General features: G+C 41.9%; 2 protein-coding genes across 2 annotated transcripts; both read left to right on the top strand.

Annotated features, from left to right (window-relative positions):
- The first annotated feature begins 2069 nt into the window (after positions 1-2069).
- Positions 2070-12907, top strand: os9 (OS9 endoplasmic reticulum lectin). The gene is made up of 15 exons (XM_084445201.1): positions 2070-2251; positions 2893-3075; positions 3376-3439; positions 3564-3640; positions 4869-4967; positions 5170-5371; positions 5556-5708; positions 5977-6080; positions 6467-6521; positions 8234-8325; positions 8416-8628; positions 9725-9932; positions 10366-10533; positions 11125-11234; positions 11428-12907. Exons 1-15 carry the CDS (start codon positions 2102-2104, stop codon positions 11563-11565), a joined length of 2016 nt encoding a protein of 671 aa, XP_084301327.1. The 5' UTR covers positions 2070-2101; the 3' UTR covers positions 11566-12907.
- A 1274-nt stretch (positions 12908-14181) lies between these two features.
- c1galt1lb (core 1 synthase, glycoprotein-N-acetylgalactosamine 3-beta-galactosyltransferase 1, like b) lies at positions 14182-21021 on the top strand. Its single transcript, XM_084446252.1, has 4 exons — positions 14182-14510; positions 15443-15705; positions 17490-18154; positions 19259-21021. The coding sequence occupies exons 2-4, from the start codon at positions 15480-15482 to the stop codon at positions 19589-19591; spliced, it is 1224 nt and encodes a 407-aa protein (XP_084302378.1). The 5' UTR covers positions 14182-14510; positions 15443-15479; the 3' UTR covers positions 19592-21021.
- Positions 21022-23679: the final 2658 nt, after the last annotated feature.

Here is a 23679-nt window from a genome sequence, read left to right as displayed (position 1 = left end):
TACAGAATCCGCTACAAATGTGTATAAAATAGGCCGCATGTATTCGCTAAGCGCCCGTTATTCCTTCTGATGCAATTTAAATGAGAAAAAACGCACTTGGTCTAATAATGTGGAGCAATTCCAGGCCAACGCACAAGTATAGCCTACCCGGTATTGGATCTAGCCTAATATTCCTTCGATATAACAGGCCTCTCAACTAACCAGCCGGATGATCCACAACAATGCAGATAAATCATAACAGGCATGACAATCAGTGGATCAGATAGTCCACTAATGCACTTATAACCTTTTTCTTTTTTAGCAAATTACATAGCCAACTGAAGCGATGCGCTCGCAAAACATCGCCAACGCCTAAAATGTAAAGAAGCATTTAGCTAATTAGATTACAAGTCTGGTCAAACAATGAAAATCGCCCAAGTCCGTGGGTCGAGCGCCTTATTTCATTATTGTCACATGTTCAAACGGAGTGTTCAAATTCTAAAAGGCATTTTAAAGTAGTACCCTTTAGGTATTAATATCCATCAATATTACGATTACGTTAACCTCAAACGGAAGACGCATCAAAATAGCTGCAGTCTTACCTTACACGTCTCCACCACTGGCATTTTCTTCTTGAAATGTGTTCACCCATCTGCCTGTAGCATCATTTTCTTATACCGGAGTTGCATACATATGTAAAATAACGGCAGAAACATTGGTCCAATTCCGATAGATGATTTTCCATGCAACTGCACCGTGCGCTTCGCTCTTTTGGTCCATGAAGACTCGTGGTTATAAGGACGCGACAAGGATGCCGCGAGCGGCCAGTCGTTGGAATCACAGCCTGCAGACGTCGAATTTGCGTGAAGGTGCACTCTGAACGCAGTGGCATGTAGGCCTGTGTGTCTGGAAGCTAATAGAGTTTGTCCGTGAGTTTCAATAACGGGCTTTGTTATAGGTCTCTCTCTCTATCTCTCTCTCTCTCTCTCTCTCTCTCTCTCTCTCTCTCTCTCTGACTCTGACTCATAATAGCCCAGGGATAGTAGGCTACACCCCCTTTGATTTCTGTGTCTGTGCAGAGAAAGACACATGAATACATTAGAACCTGAGCTAGCACATTTATTTTGTGGTATTAACAACAACACACCACTAAAAATCTCACTGCAGAATCTTATAGATACACCCACTATCTTACCCTCGAGGTGGTACTGTCTGATGTGCAGTCCATGGCAAAACTCATACGTCCACCAGTCCTTCGTCTGCAGTCAAAGAAAATTACTTTTCAGTCTAATAGTTCAGTTAATTTCACATGAATTGATTGAGTACCAACAAGACCACAATAATATCAGATCAGATACAAACGTCCTTGTGGTGTGGTGGTTATCAACCGGAAAAAGACCCATAATGTACTTTCTTGTGGAGAAGGCAACTAATCCGATCTCATGGATCATTCACATTTATATTGGTGTTGATATATGTGTGTGTTTGGTGTTGATGTGTGTATGTGTGTGTGTGTGTGTGTATTGAGAGTCTGTGTGTGTGTGTGTGTGTGTGTGCGTAATGAGAGACTTTATGTTCTAAGTACTGGAAACAATTTCACTGTCTTGTTTATATAGTTCCTAGGCTACTCAGTTATGCTGGAGGCACATTCATGAAACGATTGTGGCAGTGACAACAATATCCTTTTGTCTCATGTCACTGCATTTCTCGATACATTAGAAACAGAAAAATAATATACAGAAATTAAGAAATTCAGAAGTATTAATCTATCTAATCTATGTATTTATTTATGTATTTGTTTATTTATTTTTTATTTATTTATTCAAATGTGTTCTGACAGCAACCTTTCCTTTCATCGTGCCATGCCTTATGCCAGGATAATTTAAACCAATCATAGACTAGTTCGTATCTGGAAGGGGGGTGTCTAAAAAGAAAGGTAACGAAAACCGCCCAATTATAAATCACTGTGAAATTGATTGACGTGTCTCTTAGCCCGTGTGTGGCATTTTGTGCTCATTTCATCCAATCCAGAATCACCATGTCAGACGTTTCATTTCTATTTAGATTTTTTACCACAAGGAGGAGGAGAACTGTCGGGTAGCCAGGGTAATGTGAGAGAATCATGGCTGCTTCGTTGGTTAGGTGGCTGAGAGGACTTTATGTCTTCTTTTTGACATGTCTGCTATCTGTGTCTGCTTTCCTAAATTTAGAGGAATTAAACGAGATGAAATACGGGATCCAAATACTTCCCGATCCCATCATTATGGGCCAGGTAACATGACATAACACCTGCTACTTTAACTGTTAGCTAGTAACGCTAACTGTAGCTAGCTAGCTAGCTAACGCGTCAACCCAGTGCATATTTTGCTAATTCTGGCAGCATCAGAGAGATGCTCATTCAGTAGTAGGCTACCGGGGCTGTTTGGTTAGATACTCGACCTTAGAATACAGAGTATTGGAGGAATTGCAATACATGCGACTAGATAACGTTACAGTTTATTTCTGAGATTTAGTTGCGGAATATCCTTAACTTTAGCTAGCTAATGTTAGATAGCCTTCAGCTAGTCTGACTAGCAGCTGGCTAGCTCGATTGACATGCATATGTAGCGTTAGGTTAGCTAGCTGTAAACAGTAAAATTACACGACTAATGTTAGCTACTGTATTGTGATCTCTGACGTGTAGCTGACAGCCGTCGTTAGCTAGCTAACGTTAGCTGTTTAGTGACTATAGCGAGTCTATCTGGTAACCCGCTAACGCTACTGCATCCCGCTCCACATCATGTAGCTAGCATTCCTCTGGCAAGTTAAACCAACATTTTCTTTCAAGAGCTGCTCCTTCAACATTGTTGTTTCCTTAATTACATATTTGCTTGGCAGAATGTCTGATGTTCCCAATCTCTATATCCATCCCAGGTTAAGACCGAGGAGGTTATGCTCGTCTCCAGCAAATACAAGCAGCTGTATGAGTGTCGTCTCCCAGCGCAGGCTGTGAGGTTTCATCAGGACCCTCCCTCTGAGCCTGACCCCCAGGGATACACTGGTCCGAGCATCCCTGACCTCCTCAAGCCCATGCACAGTGCTCCCTGTCTAGTGAAGGTGACACACACACACACACAAACACACATCAACACTAAACACACACATATATCAACACCAATATATATGTGAATGATCCATGAGATCGGATTAGTTGCTTTCTCCACAAGCAAGTACGTAATGGGTCTTTTTCCGGTTGATAACCACATGGTTGAAAGAGGAAGTTACAGAATGTAGCTTCAGTGCACAACAAGGAAGTTTGTATCTGATCTGATATTATTGTCTTGTTGGTACTCTGCAATCAATTCATGTGAAATTAACTGAAATATTAGACTGAAAAGTAATTTTCTTTGACTGCAGACAAAGGACTGGTGGACGTATGAGTTTTGCCATGGACTGCACATCAGACAGTACCACCTTGAGGGTAAGATAGTGGGTGCATGTATAAGATTCTGCAGTGAGATTTTTAGTGGTGTTTTGTTGTTTTTACCACAAAATAAATGTGCTAGCTCAGGTTCTAATGCATTTATGTGTCTTTCTCTGCACAGACACAGAAATCAAAGGGGATGTACTATTCCTGGGCTATTATGAGTCAGAGTTTGACTGGAGCAATGAAACAGCCAAGGTAACTGGTATTAAAACCCTCCCTCCTCCCCTTACAGGAAGTTGACATTAATTTTTTGTCACAGGGCAAGTTTGGCTGAAAGAAAAGATATTTGAACTAATTTGGCATTAATGCACTGAAAAATATCATGTCATGTTAGGTAGGTTCTCCTCTGGTTTTGCATCATAGGTTGTTGAGGTTTATTTCTTGTGGGGGTGGGAATCTCTTGGCACCTCACGATTCGATTCAGATCCGAGGGCAACGATGCGTTTATAAAATGATTATCGATTATCCATGGATTATCCCTAATTATTTAATTTTAGCTTGACACAACTTGCATACTGTGTGGCTCTTGTCTAGGTTTTTTTCCCCTACTTCATAGAAGCCAAAGTGCTTGTTCGCTTACACATAACAGAATCCAACAAAACGCAGCAGGGGAATCTAGTTTTGTTATCACGCCACCAAGGCCGTTTTCATTATTATGAATTTATCTGACATTAAATACACACAGACTACAATATACAGAAATGGAAAAAGCCCCAACATAAGAACAAATACAAAAAAAACCTCTTAGTTATCACGGTTGATGCGGTGGTCTGCGGTTTACCTCACATTACAGAGGTTGTGCAATATTGCTGTAATCGCCACAGCCCTACTGTAGACCTACATTTGCTTTTAAAGCAACATGTGCCTGTCGGATTCCTTTCTAATGCTCAGCCATCTTCACCAAAACTCAAACGTAAACACGACGCACATGTTTGTTTTACGTCCGTTACGTAACTTCGAATTCACCAACATTTTTTTTAACGTTTCACCATCAAGATGCAAGGAATTTATGCTTACAATGCAAGCCTTTTTTTCCCCGATTGAGCTTTCTGCATCGAGCGATGCGTTCGAGAGGATCACGACGCATCTAAGAATCGATTTTTCCCCCACCCCTAGTTTCTTGGCAGGTTGTGGCTGCATGTTGGCTTTGGAACACAGCGGTCACCTTGTTCATGTTGATAACATAACTAAGGACAGAACAACATGACCCTGTTTGGTTAACCCTTCCAGCAGAGGTGACTCTCTCTCCAGAGACTCGCTAGCTGCAATGAAATAATGACCGTTTATTTATAACGCTAAATATAAAAAGTCAGTTTAAATGCTCTAAATACATACTTGCTGTATTGTTCTCATTTCTGGGATGGAAATAGCAGTCCTTCAGGAAATGTATTATTTTCTCTCTTCTCTTCCCTGCTCCTCCCAGGCCTCCAAGCACCACCACCTGAAGCGCTACCACAGTCAGAACTTTGTGAACGGCTCCAAGTGTGACCTGAATGGCAGCCCCAGGGAGACAGAAGTCAGGGTGAGAGGAATTTGGATGACTTCAGAGTTCATCACTGCAGCGTGCACTCATCACTGTCACAATTAAGATAAATGTTCTTCCTCTATTTATTATCTTAACGATTATCATGAACTAGAGAGGGAAACGCATGGTGTACTGTGCTGAACTGGTACTGGAACATAACATAATTTCTACTCTGTTGTTCCGATGTTGTCTTCTGTAGTTTGTGTGTGAGGAAGGCTCTGGAGACTACATTGTGCGGGTGGACGAGCCTCAGTCCTGCCGCTATGTGCTGACAGTACACACCAGTCGTACCTGCCAGCACCCCTTCCTGCGCCCGCCCTCCACTGCCAAGCCTCAGGGCATCGTGTGCCAGCCGGCCCTCAGTGCCCAGCAGTACATGGACTACGTCAAGGCCCAAGTCTGTGAGTCAGCAGGGGAAAGGACGCCTAGCCCCCAAAATATCATATAATAATAATATTAATATTTAACCCTGTTTAAATCCTTTCGTTAGCCACCTAATTTTAGAAACCCATAGGAACATTACTGCTACACACCTCTCTGACATGCTCTCTCTCTCTCTGTCCATCCGTCTCTCCTGTCGCTCAGCTGATACGAAGCGTAAAGTGGAACAGATCTCTGAAGAGCTGAAGAGTCTAGATGAGATGCTGGCTGGAGACAGGGAGACAGATGGCAGGGTGGAGGAGACCACTGGCGAGGAATCGCTCACGCCACCAGACCACACGGGGTCAGACACAGAAGGTAGGAGGGGCAAATGCTGCCAGTCAAGAGGATCTGTGTGGTCATGGATATCATTTCCATGTTTTACTTTTACAATGGCTGTTCCATCATTCAGCCATTCAAATATTTCAACTATTATATGGTATATTCGGTCAACAGGACATTAAACTCTCCATACTACATTACATAGACGACCTATATTATGCTGTACTTTGTTTCACCCATTACTATGTTAATATATATGTAACAGCAACTGGTGGGATGAGTGTTTTTAATCCTGTTGGGTCAGATACTGCCACTTCTGAAGATGCTGTGTTGGAGGAGCCAGAGGACTCTGAATTCTGGGATGGAGTGACCAGGCCATGGGGTGCCAAGGCAGCTGACGCCCAACAGGTACATGGGGATTAGTGCTGTCATATCTCAGTCTATCTTTTTATACCAATGAGCAGCAAAAAAAACTTTGCCCAACCTTGTAGTCATGGGTGTTTTGACTGTGCACTACTCATTGTAGTGTAACCAAGCTGAATTGGTTAAACTCTCTCCTCAGTATTAATACCGCCCACTTGCGACATCTCGATGGTGTCGCTGGAAAAAGCGGTGTTTATGAGGTGATCAAGTGTTTGTTAGTCAGAGGATCCAAGATCCTATAGCAATACTTACAAGTGATGCAGCGACACCTCTTAGGGTAGCATATCCCATTATTGTAACTTATTGTTAATACCTATTCCATTGCCTTTATGTCCCACTAGTTGGCGCTAACTGTGTATCTGTTTCCACAGACTGGTGATGATGCTGAAAATGAGGGGCTGGCAGACAACGAAGTCATAGAGGAAGGTAATGTGTTAGACTGGCCTGTTAAACTCGCCACTCTCACAACTGTGATATTACTATGAACACTTCTCACTGCCTGATACACTGATGTTAGATGTAGGGATGAGTGCGGATAGTCGTTTAAACGGTGTGTGAACGGGTGTGAAAATACTAGACGGTAAACCAAAAGAATTATTAGCACAAAGTCACCTAATACACATCAGTCTTGACTGGACTAAACCTAACAACACTAACAATATGCACCTGCGTAGTGTGAGTTGTTTACTAGTAGTCAGTGTCACACCCTCTGTTCATTTTATTTTTTATATTTATAGCCTTTATTTCACCAGGAAAAGCTCATTGAAATAGTCTCTTTTGCAAGGGTGACTTGGCCAAGAAAACGGCAATCAATAAAACAATGTGGAACATACAATGCAAAACATATAGTGAAAGCAAAGACAGATATACTATGTTTTTGTTTTGAGCAAGAGTTTAAGGGCACTAAAACAGTTTGAAACATATTCCATGCCTCATTGGGCACATTTGGATAAGGCAGACCTTCTAGCTCTGTAAGGGTAGCCTGGAAGTCAGACTTCATAGAGAAAAATAATAATAGGGCAGCTGGAAGTCAAGACTCTATTGTGAACTTTTTTTCCCACATTGAGTCTGGCTTCCAGACCTCTGTAAGGGCTCTGGGTGGGTGTGTGCATGTGCGTGCGTGCGTGCTTGCGTGTGTTTTTGAGAGCTACAGTACAGTACATGTAGAGTCGAGAAAAGGAGAGAGAGTGGTTCCTTACTACAGCATTATTGAGTCGCACAGCTATGTCTGGTCGTAAAGCCAGCAAAGTTTGGGAGTACTTTGATTTGAAAGACGATGGAAAAGTTTCATGTAGGTTGTATCTGGCATCATTGACTGGATCAATGAGAAATCACATCCAACATGGTCTGGTGTAGATGTTGATTTCTCTGAACAGAAATGTAGCCTATGGTCTAAGTAAGCCTGTTTCCTTATCACTGGCCACTGTTTGTTTCATAATATGCTAAATTACAAATAGGCCATATTATCAATGTTATCTAGCTTCCTGTAAATGTAAAATGTTTTATACCGTATTGGTCCTATACTGTCTCACATCCTACACAGTTTATTTAAACTAATTTGTAACATTCAAAGCAATCTTGAATGTTATTATTGAAATCATTAAATTAGTTGTGTAGTTGTCAGCTGAAATGAAACCATTTGCCTTATCAACACTTTTTTTAGCATTCAGTAGCAAGCAACAGCTATTCCCAGCCACCAGGCGTAGCAATAACAAATGTACAGTTCATTTTGGCTATTTTTTTGCCCAGTAGGCCTATTATTCATTTCGCTTTAATTCTTTGTTGCACTGTTTGAGGACCAATGTTTAAGTACATTTGCCTTCAAACATATCCTCTGACATCCGTAGTCTTTAATGTGAAAATAATTTTAACCTACAGAAACATTATAGGCTAGCCTACTCTTCAATTAAACAAAATAAATCACATTGAGATCTTATCTAAGTAATACAGCTGTAAAGACAGGTTGAACTACTGTTTTGCACTAGAGTGACTTGAGTTGCTCTGCAAACGAGTTCAAATTGGTCGACGCTGAGTGTTTGGGACTCGCTGTTTTAGACTAGTCGTACAGTCGATTGCAAAACCACCGTGTACACCCTAGGTTGATGGATTTTTAGACTTTCAACTTTAATTCCGTACAGGTTTTGGTGATGAAAAATTCAACTTTAAAATCATCACAGACCCAGCAGACCTGATGAAGTTTGTCCAACATCTCAAAGAGAGCAACAGAAAGGTCAGTGCTCTCCACAGGCCATGTTAATCTGTTCTACAGGTACTCCTTTATGCATTTCATATTAACACAATTATCTAATACTCTTTTCAGAAAGCACAGAATCAAGCCAAAAAACAAGCAGAGCCGCGCAGGACGGCTGATGAGAAGGTGAGGCAGACGGAGGAGGAGGAGGAGGAGGATGATGAAGATGGACGTCTTCTGCAGGACTTTGAGGACGAGATCGCTGACCTCTCTGTGCCTACAGCAAAGATCGAAGAGATCAAGGAAGAAATGCAGAAGGAGTTTGACAACATCATAGACGAGGTAAAGACATAGGAGATCAAAGTAAATCAGATTAGAGACTCATTTTGTCTATTAAAAAGCTTTAATCTTGTTATGGTTCATTTAATTTCGGTATGGTACAAGTGGTTTCCTTGGGCAATCGGTCTACAATGGTCTATTGACTAAAATTGGCTTAATCTCATTCACAAAGTCCATGAGTTAGATGGATATTAAAGGAGAAGGCTCTTTTTCGACAACCTGGACCTTATTTACGGCATATTATAAGACGTTTGACTCACCGAGATAACTGGTGTAATTCGGAGGCCTGTAGAAGAAATACAATTTAAAAATAAAAAAGTATTTTCTACTGCGAAACGGTTGTTTTCATCAATCTATTTTTATGAATCGCTAGTTGTGCTTCCATAGAGCGAGGGCTTGTTGTGGTTTTCACATGCCTCTGTAATATGATCTTTAGAAACGTCTTTAGAAATGAAATAAAGCTTCCCCATTTGCTCCAGCACGCATGCGCACAGCACGCAGACTGGCTATTCTCCGTCTGTAGGCTACACTTGCGGCTCACATTCTCTACGCTACGACCGGCTTCCATCATATTCTAAGTCATCTTCTATATCCTCAAAATCTGATAAATATTCAGCCATATTGCACACAATGTTCCAGGCACCAACAAGCCCATTGTAGCGTAGAGAATGTGAGCTGCGAGGGTAGCCTACAGATGGAGAATAGCCAGTCTGCGCGCTGTGCGCATGCGTGCTGGAGCAAATGGGGAAGCTTTTATTTCGTTTCTAAAGACGTTTCTAAAGATCATATTACAGAGGCATGTGAAAACCACAACTATCCGCCGCCATAACATGGATATACTTGGCTCGCGCTGGATTTTAAATTTCTTCTACAGGCCTCCGAATTACACCAAAGTTATAGTCAAACGTCTTATAATATGCCGTAAATAAGGTCCAGGTTGTCGAAAAAGAGCATTCTCCTTTAACCTTTCAAGTTAGTTTCCATTTTAGTAATAGTTTTTTTGTTGTTAATTCAATTGAGATTGATGAATCGATAGCACTGGTTGATTAACTTGTTGAGTCTTGCTTTAACCTTATTTGTCTGTTTTTTTTTGTTTCAGGCTCAGCAAGAGCTGGAGACTGAGGGGCTTAAAGGGGAGTTTGACCGAACCCAGGCCACTCAAACGCTGGAGACTACCTTGGACAAGCTGCTGGACCGCCTGGAGGATAAGGAGGGCCAGGACCCAGAGGCCGAGTCCCAGACAGAGGGAGGCCAAAGGGCCAATGACCCCACCAGGGGAAGTCCCAGCCTGGCCCCACGCCAGCCAGGTAAATGGGCCTCTCTATCTGTCTGCCAGCCTGGAGCTCCCCTGGATCTCCCTCCTTTGAGTGCATGACACTTAATTCATGTGTAACATCGACATTCCATGTTACGTCTACATTCGTCTCATCTCATGGACAGCACCTGGGGAGATGTCTTGATTTTGTACTCATGGGAGACCAAAACAGATGCTAAAGTTATAGGTTTGAAATTCTACTTAAATAGACCGGACATCATGGGATAGCTTTTGATTTCCAGTACCTTATTTTGCTACACTGTCACCATAGACATGCTTAGGAAAGGTGTTCTGAGTGGGTTATGCTTTTAATGTATGCACCAAAAAGCACCGTACATCCATATTCCTGGCTTCCCTTACATCCTGCTGCCCTGCAGAAGAGGCTCTGAGGTAATGTCTGTCCCTCTTTTGTCTCGTCACCCCAGACGAAGCGGCTGACGACCATGTTAAGATCAGAATAACTAAGTATAAGACGGGCAGCAGCCCTGATGGGGAGGTCAAAGTGCAGGAGATGGGAGAAGGAGACCCCCAGTGGCAGCACATAAAGGACGTGGTTAAAGAGCAGCTAGAGAAAGCGGGACTGAAGGCCGAAGGTAGGAAGGGGAGTGCCCGAAAAACACACGGCCCGTCTCTTCTCTTCCATCTGCTCTCTCTAGCATACAACTCATATGGCTCTCTCTCCCCTCTCATCTCTTAATCCTAGTAGGGTTACGTTCCACAAATAGATGGTCAACTGGGAACCACGTCTCACATACTATTTCATCTTTCGCTTTTTAGCCTGAATATTCCTCTGCCCTGGTGTGCATGGGAATGTAGGGAGGTACAGAAAACACAAGGGTTTTGTGAAGAATAATTATTTGGGTTATATTGGATATAGTTTCTCTTGTTGCCTCATAAGTGTTGCCTTAAAAATTGGATTCATCCTGTGTAAAGAAGTTTGGGGAGTTGAGATGCACTTCAGATCCATATTTACAGGTTGTCCTTCATGTGCTTCCATGTCCTGTTTCTCTGCGTTACTTTCTCAACTTTCATTTTTCTATCACCATTAACCTTTGAATGGGGTTGTGCTAACTGATAGCAATCATGTTTGTAAACAGATGCATGTCTATGTGTCTCTATGGTGTGATCGTCTCAGTGTGAATTATTTTTAATCCAACTCGGCTAGTTTCTCCCCTCCCCCCCAGGTAAAATTGAGGTAAAGATCTTAACACGAAAGAATGCAGAGGAGGCGGGAGACCAGTGGCTGACAGAAGAAGATACAAAGTCCTTTAGGGAGCTACTCATCAACTTACTGGTAATTATAACAATTGTAGCAACCATCCAAAAGAAACCACCTTTCAAAATGTAATAATATATTACATCTCATTTAGTTATTGTTTGTAGAATGTCTAGACACAAAAAATAAGAAGGATTTCTTCAGGCAGTTTGACTTGTAGCCAATGTTAGTTTAATGAGATATTCATATTATGATTTTACCGATCCCCCAGACAGGAGGCACAGAGGAGGTTTACAAGGAGCAGAAGAGGCAGCAGGAACTGGAGAACAACTACAAATTTGTGTGGGGAGAGTCCCAGGAGGAGGCCCAGTCTACTACTAACCCGGACTCGGACGACGTCGACCTATGAGGTGCTGACCTCATAACCTGTCACCGTGGGAAACCAAGCACCTGTGGAATGTTCTGGAATGGGTGCTTTCCTCTCAGAACTCTGAATACACTGTTAGGCTTTGGTAGCCACATCCTCCACTGATAACCTTGTCATCACAAATACACCTGTTGTTCTTTCATGTTCAGGTGTCATTTGTACTTCAGCATAATAACATCCAACTGTCTGGCTGAAAAAGGTCCTGATTTCATTGTCCTAATTTCAATGTAATGGCATTCAAATGTCTGACTGAAAAAGGTCCTAATTTCAGTGTGTCTTGTCACAATCAGCTCAATTAAAAGAGGGGCAGAGAACTGTGTACTGGACAATTCACGTCAGTGAAAACATCTCAGTGGCTTGCACTGAATACAAGGTTTACCACAACTACACAGAATGGTGATGCCAGCACCTGCAATCCAGTGCAGTCTCATGCATTTGCCTGCTCACTATGAGGAAATTGCCTCAGGTTGATGCAATGGGTGATTTATACACAGCTCAACAGGATGTGTTTGTTTGCATAAAGGAGTTCTGTGCATTATAGCACCCTAGTGATGTTGAACCTAAGAAAAACCTGTTTCGAGAAAATCATTGAGAATCCCATGTGGTTTAGAGCCTGAACCACAAGAACTATTTTGATTTAAACTTTTGTGAATTTGAGTTTGTTAACTCAAGAAGTTAATTTGGTTATTGTAAATGAGTTTGTGTTAAAATGTAGATCATTGTGGATTTTATACTGTAGCACTTTAAAAAATAATGTCTGGAAATTTTGAATGTTTTGTTCATTGAACATTGGGAGCTACCTGTAGCTGTGTGTTTTTAGCATTTGCTGACAACCTCAATCCTGATTGCTATTCTTGGTTTAAGAAAGCTAAGGCAATGCCAATCCAGAATCAACCAAAATAATAAATCCTTAAAGATGTTTATTTTGTCATTAAAGTTTGGCTACTTCAGAGGTTATAAGGGCTTAATGTGTATAGTTTGTGAATAATTGTAGCTGTATGTCTGTCCATAATATTGCTTGAACTTATTGATTTCAGGTCAATGTAAGCACACTTTCTTAAGGGTTAAGAATTTAATTGTGAAGATGTCAAACAAAACCCATGTTGTTACACCCCCCCCCCCCCCCCCCACCCTTTTCATACTGTTGGACTAAGCTGTGCCATGTTATCTCCCCCAATATCCTTTCCTGCCCAACAAGACGCTAGGCACTGCTAGGGACTTGACTGAAACAGTGTATAGAAAGCTTGGTCATAGTCTGGAAAGAGGACGTCACTTTGAGCTGCCTTGACAGGACACTTATTGTATATCTCTCTCATTTTAAATAAAGACCACACATTGGCAAGGTACTTTAAATTGTATCAGTCTTCATCCTCCCATCACAGCATTATATTGTGTGTTTACATAATGCTTAATCTCATTGGTTGTGCAGGCAATATAGCCTACATATGTCAGTGTTTTACTTTTGCAAAAGACATACTAAATAATACAAAGTTTATTATTGCCATATATAACCAGTACAGTACATTGGAATTATTGTAATTGCTTGTCCTTACAATATCTTATCAGCACTAATCAGTTCCTCATCCCAGTCCTAGTACACAACGAACTAGCGGCTGCCCAATCTGAGCTGGGTGGGGACTAACTATAAAGCCTGGGTTACACGGCAACGTTTCATCCCCGTTTATGGAACTTTCGGTTCCCGTTTGCACCTCGCAGTTACACGAACACGGCGTTAGCGTTGTGAAACCCCGTGAAATTTCGAGAACGCGAGGGGTGTTTTCGTTCTCATTATGCTGGATTCCGCCGTCGTGTAAACTATGGTGTAAACAGGCGAAGGCGATCTCGTTTTTATAACGATGAAGGACGTTCGGCTATGGTAGGCCTACATTTAAATTATAGCAACATAATTTAAAAGCCCAGATGTGATTGTTGAATTGAATGTGATTGCTTAGTCAAAATAGGCTCTTGTCCGACCAAGATTCTATAGCATAGATCTATTAGTCGAGTAGCCTAATAAAGCTTGTTAGACAAAACTATACAACTTACTACTTTTACATGCACACCATATTCCGATTAATGTCAATATTCTGGTTAATGTAATATTCCGAATAAGGTGTTTATATGCGCTGTACACTGGGATATTCCGTTTACATGTTAATTGGCATATTGAGTTTACATAGAAAGTCAATACAATTCGCGCGAACTGGGCGGGGGACGGCACGGGCGGTACGAATCAGGCAAACCCGGCGGAATCCTGGCCGCCGCGCCGCCTGACGCCCGTGCCGTCCGCCGTCCAGTTCGCGCGAATTGTATTGACTTTCTAAACTCGCCGCGCGGCCGGAAAAATTCGCGCCCGGTGTGAACACGGGAAGTTGTTGTGATATCGCTGCCCACACCGGTAATACCGGAATAGATCCCTCCCATGCTGCGAAAAACCCAATCAGACGGCGGCTACACCCTCTGACGCTTCGGCCCCATGAGGTTGTGGTATCTGGCACTTGGCTAATGGCTAGCCAAGCTAGGTAGCTAGCGAGCATGTATCTCTAACGTAGTACCTAGCTAGATTCCATACATAGCTAGTACAACGAAAGGCTTTGGAAGTCGTGGATGATTGAGGATTCTCTCTTCCTTAGTTTGTTGGGCTAACCTAGCTGCTTCCGGTGTCTACACCACCAGCAGCTTACTAACATTTAAAATTAAATAGATAAAGACAATCCAAGTTCAAAATTAACGTTAGCTAACGTTAGCTAGCTCGCTGCCACTACTGCGAGTTTGTCTTCGTGTCAGCAATTGGAATATCGTGAATTTTAATTTAGCTAGCTTAGCATGCTCAGAAGCTGGACTAACATGACAGAGCCCACCCTCACTTTCCTGCCCTAGCAGCGAGTCACTTTTCCGATGACCACGACGATGGAGTTCAGCTAGTGGTAAGTGACTAATGTTAACATTAGCTAGCTAACTTAGTCTAGCTAGCTAACATTAGTTGTGTGAAACCTAGCTAGTAATAACGTTAGCTAACTTAGCTAGCAATTAACAGCTTCAGAAGTTTGGCTCACTTGTCTGTCTTGGCATGTTAGCACTATAACGCCTGAGCTAACAACTAACTTATTATGTACGACTCCCTAGTCGGACGAAATTTTCAATTCTATAGACGTATTTTTCATTAACATTAGAAACGCCCAATGCTTGATATATGTTTATTCTAAATGACAAGGTACATAACGCTATCTAGCAAAAGAAAATTAAATTGTAAGTTAACTAAATGTCGTTATTTTAAACAACGGGACTTTTCATGAAGCGGAAGCTAAAAAATACCTCTAAAAGCTGGGCATCCTAACGTTACCAGCCTAAGTTACACCACTGCCTATTCTCCCTTGTCCTTTTATCCAGAAAATATTTGTACATTTTGCTTTAAAAAAAAATAAATCATGTGGCTCAAGTGTTGGCTAGCTGCTTGGCTACTCGGTTGGTGACCCCGGTGGTAGTGGTCAGTTGCAGCCGTTTTTGGTTTCACCTACCACGTCCTCTTGAGTAGCTCGTTTAAGAGAAAAACAACTTTTTAAAACGATAATTACTGTCAGTAGTCATGAAAATGTACGCACAGGTACATTATACAGTGCTAGTAGGAGGAAATCTGTTAGCCTCACGTTAGCTATCTACCTAGTCTGCTTTGTTGACACAATAAATAAATAAATAAAATCATCTGACTCCTCTTCCCCCTTGGCTAACGTTATGCCCAGCATGTTATAATATATTGTTATTTATAATATACATATGTTATTTAGATAGTTAACTGTCTAGCTCCAGGTATGCTTCAGTACCTTACTAACTACCTTCTTTTCTCTCTCCATTTGCTTAGTGAGTTGGAGTGATAGTCAAAATTTCTCGAGTTCAGTATGAAGGCCGTGGGCTCGAGGTGCTCCTTCTACGCGGGCTTCCTGGTAGGGACCTGCATGCTCTATGTATTTCTGCGCCAGGTGTGGTTTGAGAGAAGTTTCCAAGCACATCAACCTGAAGGCCTGGAGAAGATCGCAGGGGAGCTACATGAACTGGAGGAGGAGAGAAAGAACTGGAAGAAGGAGAGGTCTGTCCTGTTCAACATGAACCACCCTCACCACAAAGGTAGAGAAAGTCCAGTATGGTTATATAAATGTGAAACAAGCACCTGCTTTTCAAAGTCATTCCCTGTTTCGTTTTTTAGTAGTAGATTATATTCACCACATTTCAGCTTTCTCAATGCTGCTCAGTTAGATTTCTCAACTACCTCTTACAAGTTTTCTCAAACTCCCTTGCTGTAGTGACAATGTTCATGAACGATACAATACTTTTGAGCAGTACGAACAAAGGGTACTTGTTGTTTTTATTGTTGTGCCCAAATTTCACTGTCTGCCCTAGATCCATATAACCTAATGCGCCAGACATGGTTTGTGTGAGAAATAATGTGAGCGCGTGATCAAAGTAGTAAATTCTTTGACAAAGCAGAGGGATATATGGCGTCACCTTGTGTAATGTTTACACTGCAGATGCATTGACGTCTGACGGTGCTAAAACAGTGTGGAGAAGGTCTGGATATGCAAGACTTGACCAGAGGAGGCTCCTTTAATGAGGAAGGAGATGATGATCCTCCTCAACATTCAGGAGGAAATAATTAAACTTAGAATTGAATACATTTTCTTATAAATTGTTAGCTAACACTAGTCGCACATTTTACCTATAAATCTCCAAAAGTTTTCCAATGGACCATGGCACGGAGGATTGTGTATCTTGTTATAAAATCCCCTAACCAGTGGCAGTGTGTGGGTAAAAAAAAATGGGTAAGCCAAGTAGGTGGTGGTACGGAGGGGGCACGGCCCATAATTAACGCTACCACCTAGCTACGCGGTCATCAGGATAAGGCTACTACGCGCTTATTACGCTGCTAGTAGCTAAACCTGAGGTAAACACTTAAAGGTACCCAATGTAGTTTTTGACCACTAGAATGCGCTCTAGAGCAAATTTGAGAAGGTGGTCCCCGAAAATCGCGTACTACGTCATTGCGTCAATACGCGGAGCACATAATAGTGATGTTTCACACATCTTTGTTGTTTTCAAAACATTAGCTAAATATCATTTTGCAAAGAAATTACAAGGTAGGAAAGACATTCAAGTGATTCAACATGTTTATTAGACTACAAGGAACCATATAATTGAGGAATTTCGAAAATAAACAAAGAACGATTGTTTTGATTCACATTTCGTTGGGTACCTTTAACTCAACTTCATCATTTCGCTATCCTAAGAAAAGGCCAGCTAGACTCTCCACCCATCCACTCTATCCAGAGGCAGAGAAAATAATTGTTCCCCACCCGATGAAATCGTTTCATCTGTCCTATCATGTACCAGAGCCCACCTGTACTTTATTTTTCCCATTGCCAAGACATTACTATACTTTGTGTCTGAGTACTGGTATAGTCCATTCTACTCGGGAGCCTTTCTACTTCACAAATCCACAGTTTACAGCTTTAAGAGCTTCCTTGTCCGCCATAGTTAATTTTTCCATTTCTAATATACATTGCTTTGTTTGTACCCAAAAAATTATACTTGGTGTCTCAGTTAGAGTATAGTCCATTCTACTCAGCAGCCCTTCTACATTCCAAATGCACCGTTTTTTCTCCTTCCTTTCACTTAGTTCTACTGAGTCATCATTAGTCGGGTGTAACATGTTTACTGTACACTTGTTGTTTGGATAGTACAAGAATAGGGGTATCCAAGAAAGTATCCAAGATGACTTGAGTGGTCTTGTTTCAGCAGTCACACTAAAACATCTATTTATTATTCGCAAAGGATAACTGCTTGCCTAGGCAAAAAGTGTAATTTTGCTACAGGCTGTATGAGGTCAGTTGTCACCTCCTCCTGCCCTTCTCCAGGTGAGGACAGCCACATGGCAGATGAACTGTACAAGAAGGTCCGTATCCTGTGCTGGGTGATGACAGGACCCAACAACCTGGAGAAGAAGGCTCGCCACGTCAAGGCCACCTGGAGCCGCCACTGCAATGTGGTGGTTTTCATGAGCTCAGTGGATGACCCAGACTTCCCCACCGTGGGCCTGGGCACCAAGGAGGGGCGTGACCAGCTCTACTGGAAGACCATCCGCGCCTTCCACTACGCGTATGAACACCACGCCCATGAGGCCGACTGGTTCCTCAAGGCTGACGACGACACTTACGTGATCGTGGACAACCTGCGCTGGGTGCTGGCCAATCACACACCAGAGGAGCCTGTCTACTTCGGCCGCAGGTTCAAGCCCTACACCAAGCAGGGCTACATGAGCGGAGGCGCAGGCTATGTGCTGAGCAAAGAGGCCCTCAGGAGGTTTGTGGAGGGCTTCAAGGACAAGGTGTGCACCCACACGACCCCTGTGGAGGACCTGGCAATGGGGCAGTGTATGGAGAAGGTGGGGGTGCTGGCGGGGGACTCCAGAGACACCCTCCACAGGGAGACCTTCCACCCCTTCGTTCCTGAGCAGCACCTCACAACTAAGTTCCCTAAGAGCTTCTGGTACTGGAGCTACTGCTACTACCCCATCTCAGAGGCAAGTACTGGCAATCTGGGAGAGAGGGTACTGAATTATTTGTTGTTACTAGTTAGACTTGTTCCATGTAATGCAGCGTCTATGAATAGGTTAGAAGAGCAGGTAAGGACACCACGTACACACCAGTGTTTCCTACACATAGCCTTTATGTGGGCGGGCTGCCCGCCCAGGTATATTAACGGCGTAGTATATTTTGCGATCCAATTTAGCAATAAACTGTTGCTAGTGCCAGTTTGCAGTTGGTGCAACTTCTGAACCTTAAAGAAGCTGTTTGCTTTTCCATGGGCTTGAGAGACACTTTATTACATCACTACCTATACGTCTCCACTTTCTCAGCAGTTATCGCCAACTTCAAGCACAACAACAGCATTCCATAGCACATGGAGTATGTTGCTACACCTAGCTGGCTAAGTTAGACAACTACCAAGCTATGTGTGGCAGCATAACATGACTGTTTCTATAATTTCTAGTATCATCATTGCTCAAGATACAGTACATGTTCCAGAACAGTATTAGTGATTGATTTTTTCTTTACTGTCAGAATAAACCAAATGAATTGGGAATCCTGGCCTGTGGTGCCTTTAGCCATGAATGATACTGTTCTGCTTGTTTGCCGCAACATATCAACTTATCAGTTGTCAAAACTAAATGCCAAAATAGGTCATGCCAGATAGTGTTTTCAAATAAATGTTACGCTTATTTACTTTATTTTACTGTTGCAAATATCAGCCATGCAGTCATGAGAGTCCTAGTTTATAGCTTCAGATGAAAGTTTGTTTTCTGTGAACATGTTTTTTTTTTTTTTTTTACTAACCGTTAACACAACAATATAGTAAACTACTGTAGTTACTTTCATAGCTAGCTGGAGATATTACCCCCCAAATCATTTTACAACTTGTTTCGTAATTGATGCGTACAATTCACCAGAATGCAAGAAATTAAGTGTTTGACACACACCATTTCAGGGGGGAGGATCCCCCTGCTTAATGTTCCCTGCCCCATTGCTGCTAGCACCACACGTATATTTCAGACATGTGGGAAACATTGCACACTCACTTAACTTGCTCTACTTGCTTTAACACTGTTCATTTGTATTTTCCCCAGGGGCCGAATTGCTGCTCGGACCTGTCTGTGTCTTTCCACTATGTGGACGCATCTCTCATGTACTTGTTGGAGTACTATATCTACCACCTGCGTGCCTTTGGCTACAGGTACCGCTACCAGCCTCCAGCCCCCCTGGGCTACAAGAAGACTGAGGGCTCAGGAGGGTTCTGGGAAGGGGCAGACGGTGGAGACTCCAAAGAGCCACCCCCCCCAGAGAAGGAGTTGGGAGAGGGGGACGGTTTGTCCAGGACAGACAGTAAACAGGATGTGGATCCTCCTGCTGCTGTGGAGAAAGGACCTCCCGCTGTTCCACTAGACAACAAGGTAGAATAGCCTTTGGTCATGCCTGTCTGGATAGAAAATTTATGACTGGGGGAATGTGTGCATGCTTTTAAGTGTTAATGCTTTGAAGTACTGTAGGTGTGCACATGATTTAATTTCTTTTCCCCAGTGCAGAAACAGTGAGAAGTGGGGTGTGGCGTTCTGTCAATTAGAATTTCTACTGTGACTGCAGGACTCTTGTAGAATGGATATTCACTGTCTGCAATCCCATCTCTTTTGAGTTTATGTACAACATTTTTGAAGAGTCAACGGTGATAAGGCTTGTTTAATGTTACGTGTGTCCCACACTTTTTATTTTTTACTTAAAACCCCATAAATTAATTGGGATGATTTTATTTCCTTTAGTATTTAAACCACTGTCGTAAGACACATTTTTATATTGAACGTTTTTGAGGCAGGAACTATAGCTGTACCAGGGATATTTAATGACAGGAGCTCCTTCCCTGTTTGGCCTATTTTACCAAATCTCCATAGTAACAGAACCTGTTAGATCACTCTTCACTGTCTGGGGACACTTTTCTTCCTGGCTGGACTTGTCTAACCAGTCGACTGACATTCAGATCGCACTGTTCCAGTCACACCCAATACTAGACAGGTTTGAAAAGCAAAACTGATCTTATCACTTTTCAACACGGAGGACATGCATATCCTTCAGTTAGATTGCGATGTTGCTCCTACCACTGATGGAAGAGATTGAGACTTGAGTGTCACTTACAGGTGGGCCTATCTTAGACAGCGTTCTTTCTCTTCATGTTCAGCTCCGTCAGCTTGTGCCTTGTGAGTTGTGATTGTATGCACCGTCAGCTGCACATTTGACTTTGCACTGTGACAGTCTGATTATGAGTGATGCTTTGAGGGGAAGTAGTGCATCGAATAGCTGGTATGTCCTTTAGATATACTGTAGGCAGTGTTAAGGCCTTAAAATCTTTGGGCATACCACTAGAACCAGGCTGTGCATGAGAAGCAACCTCTCTAGCCCTCCGAAATGTTATTTGCACTGTGTTGAATCTGACTATAATATTGTGTTGGGTTTGTCTGATTCTAGTTTAATTTTAATCTGCTTTAGTTAGGTGAGTTTGGGACATTTTAATGTGTAGTAAATGTAAATCCTTTATTCATTGTCAGTTAATTTCTTGCTTTTAAACCAAACATATTTTGAGGGATAATGTTTTATTTTGGGGGGAAATTACCCAATTGGGGTGGCTAATGATGTCACTTGCTGACTTTTGAAGTCAACCAATCAAATGTATTGTTTTATATGACAATATATTCAATGTGATTTTGGAGTATTTTATATAATGTTTAGGCACTTCATTCAGAGAACTTCATTCCTGCACCATCTTCATTTGAAATGGGACGCATGTCCAATAAAATGCCTGCAAATGTTTACAGTACATTGCCTACAGTATATGTTTGGATATTAATTATCATCTGTACACTTGTACACTGTACAATCTGTACACTTTGGCACAGGTTATTGCAAAGATATGACACATTGCAGTCATTGCATTGCAGTTTCATTTTTGTGGACAAATATTTTACCCTAAACCAAATCTGCATGTGATTAGTATATTCAGTTTTGTGAGTGGAATATTTATGACTGGATATTTCACACACTGTTCAGTGGACAGTCAATGACCTTTACTCAGTGATCTAACTTCAACAATTATTCCCTCTGAAGTGGAACACTGCTCATTCACAGGCATCACATTGGGGCTGGGTATCATAAAGCTCGTACAGCCTCTGGCCGTGCAGAAGGAGAGGGTGTGTGGGTCTGAGGATGTGTGGATCTGAGTTCAGCTGGTCCAGATACACAAACTACAAGCACCCCTTCTCATGGTGTCAGTGTGTTGGTTCAGGACCCAGTCCCTGACAGTCAGATTAAAACTAGTGTGTGTGAGTAAGTTTCAAAATCATCTTTTGGGACAGAGTGGATTGTTTCTTTTAAATCAATAAAAGGTACTTTAACCAGCATAGTAAAGTAAGACATATTTTACTGTAGTCTTATGTTGGTGCTTTTGTTTCAACAATAGACATTATGATTGTGTATGAAGTTGCAGGTTACATTGTACCATTGTATGTCTCATCTCTTACAAAGGAACACATTCACTCCACTTTGCAATGAAACAACATATACCGTTTTGTTACAAAGTTGCCTAAGGTCTATACACTTATCCCTCCCTCCTAACAGAGAATGTGTTGAGTAAACAGAACACATGTATCCCTCTTTAGTTTATTCACCTCAGTGATATACATAAAATCACTCATTTTTCTATTGATGAAAATGCTTGTCAGTGCAAAACAGGATAAGTGAATGAACATGGTGGGGTTGAGTACAGTGTTGCTGTGGTGGGTTGCGGAGGAAGAGGGGTATGAGTTCTGCCTATATGCCGCGTTGAAACCTGAGCAGGTAGAGAGAGGAGAAAATATAGACAAATGGGAGAGGAAATAAACTGCTTAATATGACCTTTCAGAAGTATGACCCATAAAACACGGCTAGTTAAAAGCTGCAGTGTTAAAGGATATCCTATATTAAAGTTCTTGCTTTCTTACCTTAGTCTTCCTTTTTGGATGTAAATGCTTCTTGCTGGCTTTGGACGAGGGTCTACATAAATAACACAAGTCAATGAGTCAAGAGGTTGCACTTCTATCTTAAAGTCGCACTGAAATGAAAAAAGCATTCTGTCCCATTTTGGTTCACATTGGTAATAGTGTTAACCTATTCAACGATGTATGCCAAAATAATTACAAAATTCTACTTTGGTTGTAATCTTATATCAAAGTATATAATTTCTTACTTCCTGGAAAACGGTAGGTCACGTGCAATGACAACAGGTAGGCTACCTTAGATTTTAGGCCAATAATCTCACGACATCCACCCGTCAATCAACGCTATCCTTCTATCGAATCTGTCTAAAGTTATTAAAACCCATCCACTTGTCAATGTTCCAATCAAATTCCTCTAAACATATGTCCCACCCTCATAGCTTGTTTGCGTCGGAAAAAAACTTCAAACTACGGAAGTTCTCAAACGTCCGTTCCAGTGCGACTTTAATTTGTTGTAAAAGCATATGGATGATTCACTGACCCCATTTATACCTGGCATTAAAATGTCTTGTATCCAGATTGTATCTAGATATAATTTAACCTGATTATGTTTAATGTGTCTCCAGTGAGATCCTATTGAGATCAGATTGCTCTATCTAGCTCAAACAACCGAACGCCACATTGGTTTAACATTGATTGAAAATTTGCGTTTACACTTGTGTTCAATATGGTCACAAGGCGTCCCTGACCACCTCCAGAGGTGGTTTGGCTGATCAAATCAAATTACAATGAAAATGTTTTTGTATCTTACACCAATTGCAATCTGACCACCCAAAACACATAATGCCAGGTTTAAATAGGGACTCAAGTCGAAGTCCGTGGTGTTTGACTAGGTAATTACACGCAGGGCCACTAGAGGACAGACTTAGCCCAGGATTTCTCTCCCCTCAATAACTTACCTGCTCCAGGACTCCTGCGCCCCAGAAGACCAACAAAGACATTGCCCATGTCTCCTCCTACGCAAGATAATGTAAAGTCGGTTAAAGTTAATGTAGGCTAACATTGTCACCAATTCGGATGTCCAACAACTTACTTACTTTTCTGTGACGGGAGAACACCTATTCCTAATAAAAGAGATGCGCGTTGATAAACTAATTCGGTGTAGAATTTTTCAAATCAAATTACAATCAAAATGTATTTGTATCTTACGCCGTTTAACATGCAGTGTCATAAAGGACCGAGCATTTTTAAAACAACTGAGACTAGATATAGGCTGGCCTACATAGGCTAGACTGTTTCCAGGGAATAGGCGAACAATTATCGTTTGCATTTGAGCCCAAGAGGGCAGCTTTAATGATCGAGAGAGGTTAATGTCAGAATAGGATGTCAGTGGACAGAGGCAGTCTAGGAAAAACTCGACACTAACCAGCACTTCTTCTGCCCATCAAACCCACAAAGTCGTCTTGCTCGATGCTGCTATCCCTTTTTAAATCAGTGAAATCAGTGATGCGATCAGTGACGCGGCTGTCCTG

The sequence above is a fragment of the Borostomias antarcticus genome (assembly GCF_949987555.1).
Source record: "Borostomias antarcticus genome assembly, chromosome: 11".
NCBI lineage: Eukaryota > Metazoa > Chordata > Actinopteri > Stomiiformes > Stomiidae > Borostomias > Borostomias antarcticus.
Note: the sequence above shows the minus strand (reverse complement) of the source record. Positions and strands in the feature narration are given on the sequence as shown.

What these genes read in the sequence shown, in the direction of transcription:
- os9 (XM_084445201.1), top strand. Translation starts at nt 2,102, where the DNA reads ATGGCTGCTTCGTTGGTTAGGTGGCTGAGAGGACTTTATGTCTTCTTT. An exon ending in AGGCAGCTGACGCCCAACAG is followed by an intron (nt 6,081 to 6,466) that starts GTACATGGGGAT and finishes CTGTTTCCACAG; the next exon opens with ACTGGTGATGATGCTGAAAA. An exon ending in AGCGGGACTGAAGGCCGAAG is followed by an intron (nt 10,534 to 11,124) that starts GTAGGAAGGGGA and finishes CCTCCCCCCCAG; the next exon opens with GTAAAATTGAGGTAAAGATC.
- c1galt1lb (XM_084446252.1), top strand. Translation starts at nt 15,480, where the DNA reads ATGAAGGCCGTGGGCTCGAGGTGCTCCTTCTACGCGGGCTTCCTGGTA. An exon ending in GAACCACCCTCACCACAAAG is followed by an intron (nt 15,706 to 17,489) that starts GTAGAGAAAGTC and finishes GCCCTTCTCCAG; the next exon opens with GTGAGGACAGCCACATGGCA. An exon ending in GCTACTACCCCATCTCAGAG is followed by an intron (nt 18,155 to 19,258) that starts GCAAGTACTGGC and finishes TATTTTCCCCAG; the next exon opens with GGGCCGAATTGCTGCTCGGA.